The 22,283-nt window shown below is 44.3% G+C and overlaps 1 protein-coding gene across 13 annotated transcripts in view; it reads right to left on the bottom strand.

The window, feature by feature from the left end:
• Window positions 1-22,283, bottom strand: part of APBB2 (amyloid beta precursor protein binding family B member 2) — a 387,308-nt gene that overhangs the window by 113,834 nt on the left and 251,191 nt on the right. For 7 of the 13 annotated variants that reach the window (XM_040485032.1, XM_040485027.1, XM_040485042.1 and 4 more), the window contains 4 exons: window positions 13,282-13,490; window positions 3,575-3,637; window positions 3,090-3,175; window positions 2,935-2,995 (listed from right to left, as the gene is read on the bottom strand). In XM_040485032.1, coding sequence (XP_040340966.1) covers window positions 2,935-2,995; window positions 3,090-3,175; window positions 3,575-3,637; window positions 13,282-13,490 — 419 coding nt within the window. The remainder of the gene's footprint in view (window positions 1-2,934; window positions 2,996-3,089; window positions 3,176-3,574; window positions 3,638-13,281; window positions 13,491-22,283) is intronic. The other 6 variants (XM_040485041.1, XM_040485044.1, XM_040485051.1 and 3 more) reach the window with 3 other exon arrangements.

The raw sequence follows: 22,283 nt of genomic DNA, 5'->3' as shown, positions 1-22,283 counted from the left end.
AGATAATGATACTTAGCCCACTGAATTTTTCTGTGGATGAGAATCAACAGATACAAAGTCTTTAGGACAATGCCTGGCAAAAAGTTAACACTCAATATTCATTTTTATAGTTACTTTATAAAGAAGCCCTAGAAAATCCATTACATACCGCAATGAACTGAGAGGCTTTTGCCTCATGCATAGTGTGATTCATATATTGTAGGGTTATAAAACCCTTTGCCCTCCCAATGTCCTCTAAGTCCTCAACAATGACAGTGACTTTCTACAGCACAAGGACCTTCAGAATCTAGGGAGGGTGAGGTTAGTCAGAAGCACGTATAGTTTGTGAACATCTTTTTAGGATTCTGAGTTGTCCTTCCAGGGATTTGTGCCATTCACCCTAAGAATCCTTGATGTAAATGATCACCTAGAGGCACAAAAATAAACCTGCAGGTCAATCTCCATTACTGTGCAGAGTTTCATGATCTGAAAAGTCATGTTTCTTTCTTTGCCCTAATCTTTTCTGACTCTTGTCTGTTGTCCCAGTACAGACAGATTTATTAATTATTCTTTTATATTTTCTGTGGTTTAAAAAAGAAAGCTTTTGTTCTCATAAGTCTTCTAAGATCTTATATAGAACAAAGTAGGGTATAAAATAAATAATACAGGAGGCACAGTGGCTCAGTCAGTTAAATGTCTCATTCTTGATTTCAGCTCAGGTCATGATCACATGGTTTGTGAGTTCGAGCCCCACATCGGGCTCTGTGCTGTCAATGCAGAGCCTGCTTGGGATTCTCTCTCTCCCCCTCTCTGTTCTTCCCCCACTTATGCTCTGTCTCTCGGTCTCTGTCTCTCTCTCAAAATACATAAATAAACTTAAAATACATTAAAATAAATACAACACATGTACTTCTCTGTTTCAAACTCAGGCGAGTTATGACAAAACTAAGCCTCCTTACTAACATGAACAAATTCACAACAGGCGTTGGAAGCGGCATGGGCACTAGCAAGGTGGCAGACAAAGAATGCAGTGAACAGTACCCCTGAGAGGTAAAAAGGGAAAGCACAACTTGGGTAATATTGCAACCTGGCCTCCTGTTCCTGGTACCAAGCCCATCTTCCTCCGGGGCATCCCCCTTCCCACCCGCTATATTTCCCAGGCCATCACTCCCCAGCCCTTCAGGGCAGAGGGAGATAGGGCTGCCCACTGCCCCTCCTGTCCAGGCTTTGCTGATAAGCCTTGTAAAACACCTGGTAGCAAAGCAAATTATTCCCAGCCTGTCTTCCTGTTTTACTGCATCCGCTCCCTGCCACAGAATTTATCTTTAAAAGGCCAGCATGTCAGCAGCAGCCCAAGGACTTGTTCAGAATGCCACTTGCTCTGGAATGGCCTTCATCCTAGGAGACCGTGCTTAGCATGAAGCTGAGCAGACCAGGATCGGCGGAGGCTTCCGCTGCGAGCCCTGACTCGCGCAGCATTGATGGCGATATGGCAGCAAAGGAGTCAATGTTTTCAAACTGCGCGGTGTCTCCCATGTAACGACTACTAAGGGAACTTACTTGCTGTTTTATTCATAGACACAGATCTGCTTTGGGACTCAGAAAAAATATCCAGGACCAGCTTGCAAATGGAAATGAAATATGAAGAATGAAAATGAAGAGCCCCTGTTCAAAAGGCAGGAAGAAAATGCTGTAAAAAGTACTGAAACAAAACTGTTTCCTTTCTTGTGCATTCTCTCTCTTCGCTCATTATGGTGTTTTTTACTTGGTATTTGAAGTCATGCTCCCTTGGGCAAAGGGATACGTGCAGGGTTAAGTGTAGGCACTCGCAGGTGCCCCAGGGCCCTGCACGCCCCCACAAACCATCACCTTCTGGGCTTCCCCCATCCCCCCAGCTGCTGGGCCGATGCTCCATGCCCTGCCCAGGAACAGGGACTCCCCTCTTCCCATGACCGTGACCCACAGCAGACAGGTGACCCCCCAAGGGTATGGTGACATCTGTGCCAAGCACACTAGTGCTTAGAACTGTGGACGGGCAGGGCCTCACCCCCACGGGACACACCTCTGTGCTGTCAGCCTGTGCTGGGCAGGCCACTCTCTCACCCCTTTTCAAGATGCCACGGGGGCATGTGTCCCCAAGGCGAACCCTCCCCATGTTCACAGGCCCCTACTGGAATGGAAGGCACCAGTAACTGTTGGACGGAAGCAGGTGTGAGGATGTTTGGCAAGGCCCGAGGTGCCAAGGAGAGGGGGAACAGGCAGTTGAGAACCTCTCAGGGAGGTAGGGAGGCGGCAGGACTATGCATAAACCAAAGCTCCAACTTCCTGGGGCATGCTCCACGACCCTGTTGGACTTCACTTACAAAAATGCAAAGTCAAAGATAAAATGATTAAGAATTTCAAGGTGGTGACCACACAGCATTAAACCCCAGGCACGGGACCTCGTGCAATTGCACTGGCCATACGCCCATGGTGGCCTTGCTGGTGCCCCACCAAAGGTCCAGAAGCAAAAGTTTACTCTCGTTTTCTACCATAAATCAGGCCTGTGTTTACGAAAATGACAGCAAAGGTGTGAGGCTGTCCTGGGAGAGGCGGGCACGAGGAGTCCTGTCCCACCTGTCAGCCTCCCGTTGTTCTGCAAGGCAGAGCCTGCTTTGTCTCTAAAGGCTTCTGAAGCCCACCCGTCCGAACAATAATTTCAACCTACTACAGTGTGCAAAGAGCCGATGCAGTGAGATGCAGGCAGAGTCTCGACGATCATGGAGACTCTCCCAAGCCTAACTTCTCCTGGGGATTTATTTTAAGTGTTGGAGATTTGGAAAGAGAGAGGATTGAGGAATAATTACATCGTAGGTGGCTCTGGGTTGATCGTTTATAAAAACCGAGCCATTTCCAAAGTCGTTACTTTGCTGCAAGAATATAACCTGGCTGCTGAAAAGCGGGTCTCGTACGAACCTTGGCTTCTGGGTCACTATTGATACTGCAGGAATCGTCGTCATCAGCATGGGGGGCATTTCTAGAGAGAAAAACAGAAAACTGGACTTAGAATTCTACTGCAAACTCCAGCTGCACGAAGCCACGCATGGTGGCAGGTCCTGCCGATGTCCTACCTGAGTTTCAAAGATGCATAGCGGAGTGTCGCTCCTTCAAACTCTTTTAAACTGGGGTCCGGGTTAACTGTAGCTGCATGCAAATCCTAGAGGAAAACAGACCCCTGTTAATGGGGAAAGGGGGAAGGCCCGTGACGTGGCCTCAAATATCAAAAGGGAGAAGAGTCCTCCCGGCATGAGGCAGAGAGTGTATGTGAGCTTAGGCAGGAGAGGGCATGCAAGGACCGCTGGGTGCTGGCTCGGTGCAAGCCCCGGTTCGTACAAGACAACGGGGAGCCTGGGGCAACCGGCTTGCCGTCATTCACAACGGGACACATTAAATAAAGGCAACATGTGTGTGAGCTGGACATCCCTAGCAAGAAGCCCCATCACTGCGTCCCTGCAGAATGGATGATATTCATGAAGAAGAAAAAGATACAGCCACAGCCACAGCCATGCAAAAAGGACGAAATATTAAATGATCTAGAATCTGACAATATACTTGCCTTCCAAATGTCACTATTAATCTTTCCCCCATTCAGAACAGCAAAATCACTCCATGGCTGTTTCTAGACATATAATTATTCACATAGGAAAAAGCACATTGATTTAAAAAAAAAAAAAAAAAAAAGGAAAGAAGAAAAGAAAAAAAAAAAAAACACAAGACACCGTTGTTAGCATTGATATTCACAGGATGGGTTAGGGAACAAATTCACTCTACCAGCAGCTTGTTAGCCGGCTCTAGGTCTAGATTATCACCTGCAGCCTAGAGCAAGGAGGATAGAGACGCAGTGTGCATTACTTACCACGGCAAACGACTGAACACTATTAGCAGTCAGTGGTCTTCCACACGTGGCCTTAAAACCACACAATATGCTGTCAAATACTAAATGCCTAGTGCACCTAATTCCACAGAAAACCTTCTCTCTTCCGGTAACCAAACAGAACTGTCTTCTTGAGGTGGGGGTGGAATTAGGGATGGTGCCTGTCGATGTGCACATCTGAAAACTGGGGAATGTCCAGGGCCAAGGGCATGAAAAGCTGGGGCTCAAATTATTTTCACATAAAAGAAAAAAGGAGGACAATGAGAGGGAAAGAGGGATATAAGAAAACACAGCCCGACGGCCACATCTGCCGAGATTTAACCTGACAAAAAATAGCTCTACACAACCTAATGTAAACTCTTCAAATTCATCAAAAGCTCTGCTTCTTTGCCACACAAGCTTCTTCATGAATTAGTATTTGATCACAAAAGGATTCTGTAAACATAATCGCAGAGCAAAGCACCAAGCCTTGCCTTGTTGGGAGAACGCTTGCGATAGATTTTTGACTCTGAACACCCCTTTCCATTCACCTCAGGCGACAGGCAATGTTGTTTGTGGTCTTTTTCTTTTCTTCTATATTGAGTGAATATTCAGATATTTTTCATCTAACATTTGGGGAAATAAACGAAGCACACAAAACCCAGGGACGGCCTTGTGTATCTGTTCCACTGATGTGTCAGGCCCATAACCTCTCTTCTTGGATGATAAATCAACCATGGAGACTTTCCACCTAAGTCCCTTCAACTGAGGTTCTTTGAAAATGAGAAGGGAATAGCGACCCCTAATGTCTGCTCATGACATTAGTCTGATTTTGACACCCACTCAAAGCCAAAGCAGCTAAGTTCAAACGAGCCAGGTGTTGAAAGAGGTGTTCAGTCAACTCCATGGGACTCAACGAGAGCAGAGACACTGCAAATACAAATTTGTCATCACTATTGCACAGCTGCTATCACTGTCACTCTCCTTTTTGGACTAAGCATCTGAACTGCAGGTTTTCCAAATAAAGTAGGACTTAGATCACTATATTTACTTTTTAAACAATCATCTGTCTTTCGTTGAGCAAAAGAGCAGGAATGCTGCCTCACCCTTTGCCTCTGTCCTTCCTCCATCCCCAAAAGCAGCATCCAGTTTTCACTGCTGAGAAAATTAATAACACAGCTGAGGTGACCTGTGAACCCCCTGAAATCAGGGTGGGGTTTTGTGTATGTGTGTTTCCTAGGGGAGAAGATCCTCAATTTTTCTCATTATCTGCAGAGGGGCCAGTAACCCCTCATTATCTGCAGAGGGGCCAGTAACCAGATTCAAAGGTTTTGAATCACCATTGCAGGGGTACTCATGATAAGGACGTGAAATACCAAGAATTCTGAGCTAGAATTTCTTTTTTTTTTTTAAAGGAAAACAAGCCTATTTGATCCCAAATCATCATCACTGTTTACATGTGAGCAATATTTGTTTTTCACTTCAGTTGAATGTTGAAAAAGGATATCAGATGGTGAATTAGTAAGACTCCAGGTAATTATGTTCTTGTAGGAAAAAAAAAAAAAAGAGTGGGTGTCTGATAAAAGGAATCCGAAATCAAATTATCCTCAACAGACACTGTGTGGGACTAGAAATAAAGAGTATTTTTGCAAAACAAGTATTCAGAAGAGTCTTTGGCATTTAATTAAAATAGTTCTCTGTATGTGTGTATGGTTTAACAATTTTTTTTAATGTATTTACCCTTTGGATGTTGGGTCCTTATAACATAAACGTTGATTATAATTCTAAGACTGTATGAATCCAGCTCTTATGCTACGGAGACATGAGTCAGCTGGCAAATTTCCAAAAATCACCTTTTGCAGATTTAAGTAAACAAAGGTCATATACAGCAATTTTTCAAAAGCTAAAATAACATGGGTACCATTAAAGAAACCCTTTAGTACAAAACTCAATAAGGACGAACATGTTATGACTAGGACAAAAGACCCTTTTCCCTCCTATATTAAAAAACCCTCATTTTTAGAAATTCTCTTCCCTGTATAAGCGACTGTAATTTTCCTTTTTTAAAATTAAGGGCAACAAAAGATAAAAACCATCTGCTTGAATTTTAAGAACTACATATTCTATTCATCTACTTTTTAAAAAATGTTTACTTATTTTTGAGAGAGACAAAGTATGAGTGGGGGAGGGGCAGAGAGAGAGGGAGGCACAGAATCCCAAGCAGGCTCCAGGCTCTGAGCCGTCAGCCCAGAGCCTGACATGGGGCTCGAACTCATGAACCATGAGATCATGACCTGAGCCGAAGTTGGATGCTTAACCGACTGAGCCACCCAGGGGCCCCTCATCTAATTTTTTAAAGAGAGAATACACCACTTTAGCTAATAATTTTTTTTAGAGAAAACAACCCAAAGAACTTGTTTGGTTCTACAGAAAGTCTGCAGCCATCCCGGTCTGCAGTCTGCATGGTGGGAGTGAGAGGTGAAAGAAAGGATGAGACAAAGAGAAAAACAGTGAGAGAGGGAAAGGCAGGTGGGCAATTTGCCTTAGGAAGGACAAGACTAACAGGGGAAAGGCCAGTGAAGGCAGAACAGAGATCATTTTCCATGAGCAATGTCCCCCCAGCTAATAATCTTGCAGGTGATGCAGCTAAGTCTTGGCACAGTGGTGTTCTGGTGCCAGTTACAGGTGCTTCTCCAGGTGCTTCTCTCGACCTTGACCAGGTGAAGTACCCCTTATCCTGATCAAAGTGACCATGCTGAATTCTGGGAGAGCTGTGGAGCCTCTCAGCTCCTCAGAGGCAGTGTGTCCCTGATGACTGACCCAGCCCCTGGAGCATGGTGCTTATCATGACCCTCCATGACCTTTCAGCATGGTGCCGTTCACGGCCACACAGCAGAATCTGTGTGAGGATGGACCCACGAAGGGAATCCAATTGTATACCTTGACTACTGAGAGTTTTCTTCTTCCTGATTTCTCTTCTGAGATCTTAGAAAGCAAGTCCACAAGTCAAACAGGAAGGCTGCCCTGCTCCTCTGCTGGAAGCAAGCTTACATCATGTTCTTGAGGATGTTCGAGAGGGAAGAGAAAGCCTCTAAGAAGTGGTATCAAAATGTAAGCTGGAGAGCAAACACGGAAGGTGAACCTGCCGAGAACCAGGCAGAGAGCAAAGCAAAAGAATGAACATTCCGTAGTGACTTTGATGGAAGGTAGAAGCATCACCTCCACGGGCACTTCAGAAGTTCTGCAGCAAAGCCCGCATTCAAACCCTGCCTCTGCTCTCATCTGCTTTGTGACTTCAGCTCCTTGTCTATGAAATAGGACTAAGAGGACCTCACCATCAGAGTGTGGGCAAACTGAGATTACGAACACTAGCAATTAGCACAGGGACTGGCTGCCCGAAGGTGCCCAAGGTGACAGTTTCCGTATCTTCTACTCTCTTCCATGGAGGAAAAAAAATAAGGCCATTTGTAAGAATAAAAAGTTTGGGGACCTATGGACGACAAAGTGTTAATGAATTATGCTTCTTCATCCTCTTTTGCCACGACTTGAGCCTCTGTATGTGTGGCCTTGATGATAAAAGACAGAACACCTTAATCTTGGAACACGAAGGAACAGTCCAGGCAATGTTAATGAGCACTAAATTCATATATATGTGCATATTTTAAACTTCTTTTTAAAATGCTTTCTGTGTTTTGTTGGATGTGACACTATCAGAAGAATAGAGTGACGGTTTATCACACAAACATAACCCAGAGAAGTAAAAAAAAAAAAAAACAAAAGAGAGAGAGAGAGACAGAGAGAGTCAAACTAGCAAACAGACTGACAAATGCTTGAGGAACTGAATTAATGTCTGTGAGCTAAGAGAGCGTCAGGAGCCCGGGGACACTAGTACCGGCTTTGCTGCGACAGTAAGTCAACTAAGAGCTCCCTCAGCTATGAAACTGGTTTATTCCTTCATTCAGCCAACATTTAATGAATATCACCCTGTACGAACCCTATGCCAGGTGCTGAGGACACAAAATGAGGGGGACAGGCCTTGACCCCCCCGCCCCAAGGAGGGAGACGGACATGCCACCAGTTAATAATACTACAAAAAGACCCTATGGAATAAAGGGCTTTCAAAAAAAGTTCAGGGATGAGCGCAGTAATTCCCAGGAGAAGTAGGGTGAGTCCAGAGAGGAGGTAACATATAAATCAAGACAGGGAGACGAGCTTCACCAGAGTGCCAGCTCTTGTACTTACTCGGCACAAAATCACCTGGAAAGCTTATGATAAAGGCAGATTTCCAGGTCCCACCCCTAGAGGGTCTAGCTCAGTGGCCTGGGGTAGGACCAAGGAATCAAAATGTCCTACAAGCCTCAGAGGTCACCTTGGCCACAATCCTTGACCCACAGGCTCACAGGCTCAGAAATACTGCCATGGGAGTGCCTGGTTAGCTCAGTCGGTTAGGTGTCCAACTTCAACTCAGGTCATGATCTCATGGTTCATGAGTTCGAGCTCTGCATCGGGGTTTGTGTTGGACAGCTCGCAGCCGCTTTGGATTCTGCGTCTCCCTCTCTCTCTGCCTCTCCCCAACTCTCTCTTAAAAATAAATAAGACATTAAAAACAAACAAAAAAAAAGCATTGACGAGGCCCTTCTTGAGGATTCTTGCCAGTCACGATTACTTGATCGGGTCAAGAAGTTCAGTAAAAAGATTCCAGAATAGCTCCTTTGTGTTTTCATCTTACTTCTAAGTGTATAAGAAATTCCACAGTTCTAATGTAATATGCGGATTTTCCCCTCCCAGGGGGTGAGCTGCTCAGAGCCCTGACAAACCACGAGCGATGCAGCAAGAACAGAGCGAATTGTGATCAAGAAAAGATCACAGTTCTGAGAAACAATTCCACCTTCCCTTGCTTCAGACCCACTTTCTCCTCCATCCTGTTTAAGAAACCAGGAAACACCTTCAGTTGAAAACACTGAAAGGCGAGACTTGCCTACAGGCCAACAGTTATTCATACAAATATTTTGTGTGGCTCCCTCTTCTAAAATTCAACATCCAAGGAATTTGGAACAAATCAGTGGACTGAAGGGAGACTACTGTGGGCCAAATTTCAATAGCAAATGCTTCCTGAGCCGTTTACAAACTTCAGAAAATACTGCTGGCATGCGCAGAGGAAATATCATCCACTGTGCTTGACACTTCCCTGGTGAACTTTGGAATGTGAAATGTAAAATTTGCAAACTGTAAGGAAGCCTTCAGTCCTAAACTTTTGTGAAGCAGAGTCAACAGATTTGGCACCAACTTGGAGTTTTTTGTTTTTTGTTTTTTTAAACGAGCTCGTGGAAAAGCTGAATAAAATATGCACTTCTAACACGACATATTACAAGTTTCTTCTCATCCTTAACATTTTGCTTTCTCTTGTGGTTCCAAATTAGTTGAAATAGATTCTATTTAGGGATCAAAGAAACGGTGTCAGAGAAATAATCATTTCTCTTCCACTGTCATTAGCACCTGAGACAATGTTATCAAGAGAAGTCATTTTCTAGCAGGCTCTGCTCGTGCCGTGACCCTCCCTTGGGCTGAGATTTGAGATTTGCCAAGTCTCCTGTAAACGGTACAGTGAAGCCTGGGGTAGGTTGGGGGTCAGCGGATCTTCATTTGAGCCTGGCTCCACCCCCGTTCGGTGTGTGGCCTCGGGCAAGCTTCACCTCGCTTAGTGTTGTCAAATGTAAAAAGTCAGTGACAACTACAGTACCAGCTGCAGAGGGTTTTATGAGGAGGAGTCGTGAGATAAGCCATGAGCTCGGCACCATGAACACTCCATTACCCTTAGTGCCTCTGGTTTAACATCCGTGTCAGCGCCTGCACGTCCCGGGTATATGGCAGGCTGGGTTTGTCCCCAACTCCCCCTCCTCCTCTCTCTACCTGTTCATACCTTTGCTTCTGTGATTTTAATTTACTGCCTTTTAAATGTGCTCAGTTCTTTTGCTTAACGGCCTTACGCACAGGAGGGAAATGTGTATGAAGTCAACAACTGAAAGGCTGATCTGAAGAAAATCTATTCCACTGATCTATTAAAGAGCTGGAGGGGCGTGGCTCTCCCTCAAACTTAAAATGACACATCTGTTAACAAACTGCCTTGGAGGGATAAGGGTCGACACAATGGCATGGTTAACAGCAGAAGAGAGGAATGAGACCAACAGCAAGGTGGAAATTGACACACTACTGGGGGCAGAGCATAATATCTAAAGTCAGAGAGCTAGGCACATGCCCATCCTACCCCAGCTGCATGCCTACTGAGCTCACTGAACTTCGATTAACTCATTTATTTATTTATTTATTTATTTATTTATTTATTTATTTATTTATTTAATTTTGAGAGAGAGAGAGAGAGAGAGAGAGAGAGAGAGAGAAAGTGAGAGACAGAGATAGAGAGGCAGACAGAGAGGGAGAAAGAGAATCACAAGCAGGCTCCATACTGTCGGTACAGAGCCTGATTCCGATGTGGAGCTCGAACTCCGGAACTGTGAGATCATGACCTGAGCCGAAATTGAGAGTCAGAGGTTTGACCAACTGAGCCACCTAGGTGCCCTCAGTTAACTCTTTTCTTCTTCTTCTTCTTCTTCTTCTTTTTTTTTAAATTTTTTAACGTTTATTTATTTTTGAGAGAGAGAGACAGAAAGAGACAGAGCATGAGCAGGGGAGGGGTAGGGAGAGGGGGAGACACTGAATCCAAAGCAGGCTCCAGGCTCTGAGCTGTCAGCACAGAACCTGACACAGGGACACAGGGCTCAATCCCACGAACTGTGAGATCATGACCTGAGCCAAAGTCAGATGCTTAACCGACCGAGACACCCAGGCACCCCAACTCTTTTCTTAAATAAGGAATATATTAGCGGTCTTCTCCATCTTGAGGGGAACAAATGAAATGACACTTATGAAAATACATTGAAAACCACAATAAATCAAGAATAGCAGCAGGGAGGCTGAGTGCTGTGGATACATTAGGGAAACATTAAACTCTAGGAGAGGAAGCAGGAAGCAGGAGCCATGGGACACAATCTGAGCCTGGGAAGGGGCCCTGAGCAATAGCTAGGATGGGAATGGGAAGCAGGTGTAGACAGAGGAAGAACAGGCATATGTGGGCATCAGAAGGAGGCCCAGGGATTAGAGGTGGACTCTGCTACCTGGTAATCTTCCCGAGGGTTCGCTGCCTATCTGTGATGCATGCTTCCTAAGATTTTCTGTAGAAAACGTGGAAACAAAATTCTGCCATATTAGTTGAAGAAATAAAAAATTCAAGTCACAGAAACTTAGGATGTCCTCCTTTGACTTTACCACACCCACATCTTGGTCTCAGGAGGCAGGCTTCACGAGCTTCATCTCTTGCACGGAGGGAGGACAGGAGGTTCACTGGACAAAAGGGACATGTCAAAGTGAGGCCAATCTAACCTCTGGGACAATGAGAAAGCGCAGTAGGCTGAGATCCTAAAGCCAAGGAGGTTGAGCGAGAACAACCATGGCCTAGGATTCAGGAGCATTCAGGATCTCTGAGTTCTAGATCCAATGGCGCCACCAGTCACGGACCTCTCTGCGCTTCAGCCTCCCTGTTTGTAATGTGTGGATACTGGGATCAGCTGATTCTTTCCCACCCTGACACTCCCCCCCCCCCCCGCCATAGGGCACCCCCATGTGGTGAAGATGGTTAAAGGGTTGTAATAGGGGAATGAAGACCTGGAATGGAGAAAGAGATTCTAACAAAGATGCAAAGAGAAAAGAGGTACAGGAAAGAAAGAGAGAGGATGTCTACTCTTAGTGAGCAGAGGCTGTGTCCTGGCTGGCTCCGCTTCTGGGAGGCCACTTGATGGTTCAGGGACAAATGCCAAGACGCAATTAGACTGAGACAGGAGAAGGACTCCACTTCATGCTAAGCTCTTTGAGGCTCATCTTTATCCCCCAGCAAACCTAACACAAGATGAGTAAATGAATGGAATTTGCTCAGTGAATAGGAACATTATGCCTCAATAAAGTCATCCAGTGATTAGCAACAAAATCCTATGTGGTTTGGTAATACTGAAGCATGTGCCTATCAGTGTCAAGTTCCAACAAACCAAGGCCCTTGGCTATCACCGTGAGTAGAGCTCACCCCAACCCATCGCTTGAAAGATGGAGAGGGGTGCCTGGCTGGCTCAGTCCGTTAAGCATAAAGCATTTGTCCAACTCTTGGTTTTGGCTCAGGTCATGATCTCATGGTCCATGACATCAAGCCCTGCACCGGGCTCTGTGCTGACAGCACAGAGCCTGCTTGGGATTCTTTCTCTCCCCCTCTCTCTCTCAAAATAAAAAAATAAACTTAAAAAAAAAAAAAGAAAGAAAGAAAAATGGAGAATATGGGGCCTAGGCAGGGTAAGTGAGGTGCTGAAGCCCTGTAAGAGCAGGCATGTGATTGGAATATAGATCTCACTGCCTTCCAGAGAAGATGAAATAAAGAAACACAGATGTAAGAAACAAGACACTGTCTACTTTCATGACAAGAAGGGTGATAATAGTTGCAAATATGGAGAGGAGCCTTGCAGGTGAGAGATGCAGGTTAGATGCCCTCTGTGTCCTCAAAGTAAAGGAAAATGGGTTGTTGAAAAAACAGAAGACTGTGGTCAGGCAGGCAGAAATGCCTGCGTGTTAGGGATCCAACTACTTTGCTGAAAAAAGCCATTACTTAATAGTGACCTTTTCCAACTGCAATTCTCTTGAATACTCAGTTATCAGGATTCACAAAGGTCAGCTGCAAGAATCTTTGTGTTAATAAATACCACGTGGAATTTTTTCAAGCTGCAATTCTTTGTTTAAACATCATATTTCTTCCTCATGGAGAGCAGAAATTTATGCTGCTATTTATGTCTAAAATAACATCACTTCTGCTAAATAAACAGATCCTTTAAAAAAAATAGAAATCAAGCATTTGAAGGCTCTCAAGGGTTATTCCTGCAGACATCCCCTCCATGCAACCAAAAGGACCCAAGGCTAATAAGATATGCAATAATTATAACACGTCTGGCCAAGAGACGTCCTTCTGTGTGTAAATATTTTATGGGGCAGCGCCATGCAATGGCACCTACGGAGTAAAGTATTGCCTCAGTGAGCCTCAGGGAATCTTAACCACTTCTCATTAATCAGCCTCTCTTAACTTTCTGTACCTAGAATGCTGTTTCAAGAAACCAAAAGCCACTAAAAAATGAAAACATCCCTGAAAGATGGTATTAACGCTATTTACACTAAGAGGAAGCATTTCTGCGGTTTCAAATGCAGCATGCATGATAATCAAAAACCTTACCTTGATGACCTGTTGGGGCAGAAGCAACAAGTCTAAAGAGAAATCACAAGTAACATCCACTCTACTAAGCTGTTAAAAAGATACTCCATTTTACCTCGTGCTCTGGGGTAGGAGATGGCGTTACAGAACTAAGTGACCCTTTTCTAGAACCATGGAGATCTGCGGGGGTGGAGACAGGGCGCTCCCACTGAGTGGTCCCTGTTGGTATGTGCCAATAATAGGTCCCAGCGACGTCAATGATTCTCTTCCAGCCAGGCGGCAAATCCGGATCGGTCTGAAAGGAGTGATCACTCCATATATCTGCTGGGAAATGGAAAATAAGAGGGTTTTATTAAAAGCGAAACAATTACAGTGTTCCAATTTCACCCCTAAGAGTTTGGAGAATGCCACAGGCAGATGCGTCCACAGCACTAATGAGAACTAAAGACATCCTACGGACACAGAGTATGGTAAAGGGGACGATAATGGAAAGAAACAAGAGAAGAACTGGAAAAGAAGAAGGACACTTGAGAACACAGACATTAAGGACCCGTCATCAAGTCATCTTACAGCTTCAAGACTCCTGTGAACAACTTAAAAGCTCCATTAGCCGAAATCAACGACCCAAGCAAAATTCGCAAGGTTACAGGCAAAATCTACTGACTCCTTTATAAATCAGGAAGATTTACTGGTTGGCATCTTATACCATTTTCAGCAATGGGTGGAACTCTTCTTTTCTTTAATCACTTTCCATAAATGAGTACTGTATTTATAGCTTTGCTTTTACAACTCCTCCCATTTGACTGTCCACATCTACAAAGTAGCAGTGTCTTTTCTAACACTCTACAATTCGAAATTGCGCACAGAAGATTCCTAAGGAAGGCAGACTAGAAAATCCCTGGAATTCAAGAAGGGACCAGACCGACTATAAAAACAGGTCATGAAGGAGGGTGAGTGTGAAATATGACAGAGAATGGTGGGGACTGTGGCGAAATGGAAAGCATGTGCGAAGTCCAAAGGCATTCAAATTAAAAAAAAAATAATGTGTTATGTATGTGTATAGCAGGGAGAGTATGTGTATAGCAGGGGGAGTAAAATACACACGTTGGGCAATTTCAGCGATCCCTGGCCTGTATCAATATTTTATCAGTTTACTGGGTAATTACTTGCTTTTTTAAAATTTCATTTTGGCCTTCTTTGAGTTGAATATGAAATGAGTGGGCAAGAAAAGAGGAGACAGAAGGAAGCAGAGTAGGAAATCCATAAAGAAGGAGCCACCGTGGAGAAATCACAGGTAGCTGTATCAACATATGTACACATATAGGTAGTGAAACTTCAGAAACTTGTGCTTTAAATCTGAGGATCGCTTTTTTTCTAAGGATGAGACCTATGGGGCCACTCGTCAGAGGAGAAGCACGTGGGCTTTGCTCTGTGCAAATGCCATTGCATCACGTGGGCAGGTGTCACTGACTGTTACAGCAACAACAAGAAAAAAAGGAACCAAACAAAGAGGTTGATTAAGACTATGGGCACAGATGCGCATTCATGCGGTGGTTTGGCATCCCAGCATTCACTTTTCTCATTTAAATCTGCCAGGGGCAAAACTGCCACTTGTCTCAAATTATGATGGACATTCCCCCTCCCCCTACAGGAAATTAAGCATGATTACATAATTTCAACTTAACTAAAATTTTCAGAAACAACTTGAAACAAACATGTATACACTCCTTTGTCCTGTTTCCTTTTCAGTGGTGCATAGGGGTTGTTTTTAGCATCTCAAGTGGGACAGGAAAAATAAAATACACAGGTCTCTGGATTAAGTTGGGAGAAAAACCTTGTCCCATTCTAGTGGTTTACAGAACCAAGCTTTGCGGCTTGAAACTCTTGAAAGGGCATAAAGAGGCTGCTAGTTACCATTTCTGTGGTTTTTGAGGTCTGAGGGTCTGAGTTTACACATTTATCCTTGTTGTCTCTACAGTTGGGACATAAGCACATAGGCAGGATACCACCTTCAGAATATGGAATCATGTTGGACCAAGGACAGAAAGCAACATCAGTGGCCTTTGGGTTTGGCTGTCTATCCAGAACCTTGAAGGCAGCAGAAGGGCTGTGGGCTGCATAGCGCTCTTCTGTCTGCAAACAGACCTACCTGCCTATGTTTGGTTTATATTCTGAGGCTCTGCTGAGATTTTGTTGGAATTAAAACAAAAAGGAGATTTCTTCTGGTGCTAAAAATTGATGATGATATGACTATGATAGAGGAAGTGAGGTCGGCACATTGACAGTATTATTAACAGTTCCAGAAACATGTATAGAATCCCTTCCACATCATCCCACACTGGGTTTTAAGGGATGTAAGCCCTTAAATGAGGGCAAAGAGACATCATATCTGTCTTGTTCATCATCATATTCCCAACACCTAGAATGGCAGGTGTTCAATAACAGTGAGTTGGATGGATAGACGGTGGATGGGTGGAAGGAACGAAGGAAGGAAGAATTAAGAAGGAGGGAAAAATAAATGACTGAATGAAGTCTTTGAATGATGGGAATTGGAACTTAGCAAAAGAAGAATTCTGAAGAAATCAGTTCTGTGCAGTTTCACAAAACAGAGCAATTTCACAACCCCCAAGAAGAGCAATGTCTACTTTCCTTGATGGTGTATCTGAATGTTCTTATGGATAAAAGGAAACATAATATGACAAATTGGAAAGAGTCCTGGGCTGGTGGCCAAGAGACTCTAAGTTGAGATTTTGGTTCTTTTTTTTTTTTTATTGATAGGTACCACAGGGAACACGAAGAAATATTCTGAGGCACCTCGGCCTCATTACATTTCCTTTTGTTTAATCTTGTTAGCCCACAATTTCCTTTGTTTTCCTACGTAAAATTAGGTACACACTTAAATAAGTACTTTGGACCTTATTCAACAGGTCAGTGGTTTTCAACTTTTATCAAAGTGGGAGGAAGACAGTGGTGTAGGCAGGTGGAATCCCAGACCCCTCCAGCACCATTTTTATCAGTTTCCACTACTGGTCTTACATGTACGATTTTCCTTGAAAACAGAGATCAGGGTTTTGTTTGTTTGTTTGTTTTTGCTTAAAATAAAGTTTGACACCATAGCTAAAGCAAAAGTACAGTGGGGCCAAGACATCTAAACCCCAAGAAGCTGCTTCTGTCAACAGATTATTCAAAATATTGCAAAGCAGCTTAAAATAGTTGAGTACCATAGTGCACGTGGCATGAAGGAGGGCACGCAGACTAAATCAATATAGGAAAAATCTCTAAACACCAGGTGATTAGAGGAGAGAGTTCCAACCCCTTCTGATTCTCAGAAAATTACTTTGTGTAGCTTTGCTGGAGACAAAGGAGCTGATGTTGCAGAAAGGAAATGGTTGCTGATAGTTTCAATGCCCTTCTGATTCTCAGCAGTTTTCTCACACTGAGTTGTCTGTCACGAGCCCCTTTTTGGCAGATCTGCTTAGAGTTCTGAAGTCTTGGTATTCTTAGTTTTCAGCGGGAACACACTGAAAGACCTCCATACTGGAGAACTCTTTTCTTTTGGGGTGAGTCACTGTGGAACAATAACCTTAGGAAGATCCATTCAGCACTGGCCAGCATAAAGCAAACCACAGGATTCCATCCCAGTTACCCAACATCAGGATTGGAACTCAGACCAACTGTTGGTAGGGAGTGGGGTGACTTAAGGAAAGATTTATAGGAGAGTTAAAATGAAGAAATCTATAGACAGCTGGAAGAGTATTTTTTTTAATGTTTATGTTTATTTTTGAGAAAGGGGGGGGGAGGGAGGGGCAGAGAGAGACGGAGACACAGAATCTGAAGCAGGCTCCAAGCTCTGAACTGTCAGCACACAGCCTGATGCAGGGCTTGAACTCACAAACGGTGAGATCATGACCTGAGCCGAAGTCAGATGCTTAACCGACTGAGTCACCCAGGTGCCCAGCCTGAAGAGTGTTTTTAAATTTTCCAGTAAAACTAGAAATCAGGGGAGTCAGCAAAGACTCTAAATACGGCACAACACAGCCTGGCATGCAACCAAGTGTGAACTCTGTACGGGGCCTTTGTATTTTGGCTCAACTGCTCATTATTTGAACGACCTCCGCCAAGTTACTCAATCTCTTCGGGCTTCAGATGCTTATCTGTAAAATAGGGATCAAAACAGTGTCTACTCTGCATCACTGGGCATTGTATAAAACACTCAGAATAAAGGTTGGCATAGTACAGGCATATTTACCACATAAATGTTCACTGTTATTGCTATTATTATACATCATAGGTCTCCAAAGCCAACAATATAATAATATACTAAGTTCACCAAACCCACCATAAAAAAAAATACTTTCCTATGTCCAAAGGAAAATTCCCCCTATAGAATTTATGGGGCTATGTGATCATCATGGTTCAAAGAATAAAGATAAAAGAAGATAATCTTACGGTGACCCTTTCTCTAGAGAGAAGGTCACCGGACTCCCTTAGCAGGGCTGGACTTTGAGGACCTGGGCAGGTCAGAGGAGACCAGACTCTACCCACCATGCCTTGCTGAGCTTCTGGCCTGGCTGGCTGGGGTTCTCCTTCGGCCATACCTCCTCTTTCTTCAAATGTCTGTCTCTCAGTTAATGTGGAAGGAAAAATGTAAATATTTCATAATTTTAAAAACAAAGATTCATGTCCCCTGTGGTCTACTTTAAAGCAGATTTACTAAATTTTTCCTAGGTTTCTCTCAAACGTGAACCACCCCCAAATGAATAAAGTTGCCTTGTTTTGCAGGATTCCTGAATTTTTTCTCCCACGGTGGGTCTAGGCCCTTCATTACAAAAAAAAAAAAAAAAAAAAAAAAAAGTTCTCTACCCATAAAGTAAAGCACATCTTCACATTACCACATTTAATGCTCACATCGATCCCAGCTCGAGGGCAAGGGAGGGACTATTAGCACGCCAGGACAAGAATCCAGGCCTTTCAAGGTTTAAACCCAACTGACATTAGTGTTGCCATGAGGTTCTGAAAGCTAGGGACAATACTGCTGTTAAGAGAACAAGTTACAAGGGGCCCAATACGCATTGAAGGCTGAAGTACCCAGATCCTTTCTTACTTCTTTACTGCAGGAGCTCGTGGAGTCTCCACAGCTCCCCTATGAAGAACACACTATTGTAATCCCCTTTCTGAGGCTCAGGGAGGACAGCTGCTTGGTTTAAAGCCAAGGGGGTAAACTATGTCCCTATGTCTGGATGGAGTTACTTTTTCAGCCACCACCTGAGAGAAACCAGTATGGACAGCTTGGGGGAACGGAGAAGCTGTAAACAGTGGTGAAAACAAACGAAAAGAAGGCAATGGCTGCAAGTCTGGTGCTAGGAGACCAGCCAGCTGACCTGACCAAGGTCAAACAGCTAATAAGTTGAGCACAAAGATCTGCCCCAAGGGGCTGGCCCTCAGCCCGCCTGGAGCCACCCTTGTCTGGGTACATCAACTGGAGGACACTTCCAGTGTAGGCTTTACATAGGATCCTCCTTTTTGTGCCTAATTCTGCTTTCAGTAATCCGGACAACCACTCCAGCTGGCCCCCTCCCCATCAGAAGCCTCAGGATCAAATTCCAACCTCGGGCCCACTGCAGAGACTAAGATTCCACCTATTTTCCCTCTTCCCCTCCGTACAGGATCTTGCACCTAAGAGGCTTTCAGATCACCACTGCATCTGGCTGAAGGCACTGTCACAAGCTAACAGGACAGTTCAGCAGTAAGAGCTGAAAGCCACAGGTGTCCTTTCAAAGTGGCTCTGTGGCCCTTCGTTGTTTGTGGTTTTGTTCTGGAAGCAGAGCCTGGAAGTCAGGGTATAAGATGGCAAGGCTGAGAGCCCCCAGAAAGTCCCTCTTTGTGCCGAGAGCCTCCTGGGGCCAAGAGCAATACTTGGCGTGGGAACAAGGAGCCCATCTGTGAGCAGCAAAGACCGGCGGCCCCTTCCAGCCACCTCAGGCGCCAGTGCCTGTGCTGTGGGCCTGGCTCCACTTTGGCTTCTTCTTCGCAGGGACCCGCTCCCCACACCCTTTCCCCGTGGAGATGTAGGTGAGGTAAGCCCAACTCTAATCATCCTCTCCCCGGGGCTCACTTGCAGGAGCCCAAGGGTCAAATGAAAACAAATTCGCATCCAGCAGCAGCTGGAAATTTCCTCTGCTGCTCCAGAGGCCACAGGAAGGAGGAATGGATGAGCTGAGATTCTAAATTTGGCAAGGTCTGCGGTGCAGAGCACAAAAGCTTCCCTCAGTTCCTCAGAATGGCACTCACTCCCTTCCTCCACCTTTGTGTACCCAGTGCCTTTGATGTGCAAGGCATGGGGTGAGGGGGGCAGCAGGAAAGAGTAGAAGGAGTAATTCATTCAACAAATATTTCCGGTCTACTCTGTGCCAGGCATTGTTTTAGGGCTGGGGATGCATGGGGTCATCAGATAGATCTGGTCCTGCACTGGTGACGTGGGGCAGTGGTTCTCAAGCATCAGAGTCACCTGGAGAACCTGCTAGAAGCAACAACTGGGTATCACCCCAGAGTTTCTGGCTCAGCAGGTCTGGGGTAGGGCCTAAGAATCTGCATTTCCAGCAATTCCCAGGTGATGCTGACTCCACGGTGCTGGTTTGGGACCATGCTTTTAAGAACCATTGGCCTAAGAAAACAGAAAAGGTAGTAATTCTTCCCCATCCAACTCCATCTGGCACCTGGTTCCATAAAATAAGAAATGTGAATGGATGTTCATCCATCCATCCATCCATCCATCCATCCATCCATCCATCCACCCACTTATTCACTCACTCTTTCGTATTGAGGGGTTCCAATAAACATCAAGTACTATTTTTCTAGAAGGTGGGAATATGGTAATGAATAAAAGAAGCAAACTGGGTCATGTGATCAACCGTGTCTGGGAACGGGGTGGGCTATTTGGACAGGACAGTCTGGGAAGGTCTCGGAGGAGCAATATATCCCTAAACCAGAAAGGGCCAGACTTGCGAAGAGACAAGAGAACAAACAGCATTCCCAGCAAAGGGAATGTAACTTGTCATTGTAACAGAAAAATCGCTCCAGGCAGGGCGGAGTGGTCTAGGATAAGATCAAGGCCACCAGGACTAGGCTTTCTCCCTCTATGCAAAGGAACTCTTGAAGGTCTTTTGCGACCTGTGTTTTTAAAATCAAGAGTGTTCCGCACAATGCTTCCATTCTTCGACAAGGAAAAACTCTTTCTTCCAAAGTCTTAGCTGCAGCTGCTAACTTATCTCTTGAACAATATTATTCCTGAGGGAGCAGATGCTTTAATATGAACTACACGTTTCCCTCACTATCCAGAAGTAGATGAAACCTTTCAAAGGCCAAAATGGCAATAAAGCTAAGAAAAGAAGCAAATACCATTAATTTATATGGAAAAAATTTTGAGGGGTCCCAGACCCAAAAAATAACCTCTCTTAGGCTTTTCTGATCCCCCAGGACACATCTTGCTAACAAATGCACAAAATAAATCAAGATAAAGCACAGATGCTCACAGACACAGCTCAATGCTGTGGCGAATGGGTGCTGAGTTGCTGAGCGTAGTCCCTGGGAGGGAGCTTGGTGGGGCCGCCCTCACTGCTGGGGGTGCACGCCACCCCTGTAACATCTCACTGCAAAACAAATGCTGAATACGGTTTTTACCCTTTTAAGTAAAAGCAAAAGTCCTCTTGGATTTCTTTTGGTTGGTGCAAACAGGTACTAATGCAGGTGTTTTGAAAAAGCAAAGTGGCTTAACAAACTTTTGAGAAGATTTGAATTGAACTGTATCTGTATCTGGAATTCTTTTTGATCACCTGGTGGTCTGCTTCCTTTGCCTTTCTTCTTGTCTCTCTCTCTCTCCCCTTACTTAGTCCCTTTATTTTCTTCTGGACCCAGGACTTCCTTGTCAGAATAGAGGAAGCAAGACTCTCGATCCCCTCCAGCTTCATCACCAACTTCTGGAGACAACAGCAAGGAACCAGGGCTCTGGGACTACATCACTTATTATAGATTTGCTGGGAGTCCAAGCAGTATACGGAGGCTGCTTAGAATCTGGTGTCAAACTGTCCTCGGCTGAAGGAACTGGCAAAAACAATGACCATGGATACCAGGGAATAAGCCCTGAAATGTCCCAAATCTGTGAGCTTTCAGAATTCTGACCCACCAGCCTGCCAGACACTGAGGAGGAAAGCTCACCAAAAAGTTTTAGGGCCTCTTCTATTTCTTGATACTTATTTGCAAAGGCATGACGGGGACCCTGAAATGTCTATCCCAGACTTAGGAAAATTACACGTTGTACTCAACTGCACTTTCCTGCGGTGCCTTTCTTTTAAGAGTTGCAATAACATTCTTAACAGTTTTGGGAGCACTAGTTTCCTAATACTTTCTCTCATGTTTTTCTTCTAAAATCATAATATTAAAATTTTGGAGTGTCCTTGAAATAGGAAGCTATTTGTAGCTGAGGATTTTTCTGTTAAAGATTCTTGAGTAAATATTCCAAGAACTCACTATTTAAACAGTCCTTAAATTGGGGCATTATAACATTACATACTTTGTATATTTTTATCGAGTATTTTGGCATAAGATCAACACAAAATTTCTTAATTTAAACTCACTGGAGACATAGTCTTTGCTGGGCTTAGTCTACTAGAATCGTTTCGGGGCCAGGTTACCATCACAGACAGGAGAACTGGAGTTAGCTGGCAGTTTTGAATCTCTGCTCCAGTGCTGGCCGTGTCACCTGGGACAAATGGCTTAACTTCCTTCCTTCCTTCCTTTCTTTCTTTCTTTCTTTTCTTTCTTTCTTTCTTTCTTTCCTCTCTTTCTCTTTCTTTCCTTTCTCTCTTTCTTTCCTTTCTTTTTTCTTTCTTTCTTTTTCTTTCTTTCTTTCTTTCTTTCTTTCTTTCTTTCTTTCTTTCTTTCTCTGTTTCTCTCTTTCTTTCTCTTTCTTTCTTTCTTCCTTTCCTTTCTCTCTCTCTCTCTTTCTTTCTTTCTTTCTCTCTCTTTCTTTCTTTCTTTTCTTTCTTTCTCTCTTTCTCTCTTTCTTTCCTTCCTTTCTTTCTTTCCTTCTTTCCTTTCTCTCTTTCTTTCTCTCTCTCT

The sequence above is a fragment of the Herpailurus yagouaroundi genome, unplaced genomic scaffold (genome assembly GCF_014898765.1).
Source record: "Herpailurus yagouaroundi ecotype Mexico unplaced genomic scaffold, PumYag 28, whole genome shotgun sequence".
NCBI classification, from domain to species: domain Eukaryota; kingdom Metazoa; phylum Chordata; class Mammalia; order Carnivora; family Felidae; genus Herpailurus; species Herpailurus yagouaroundi.
This window is presented reverse-complemented; position numbering and strand designations above follow the sequence as displayed.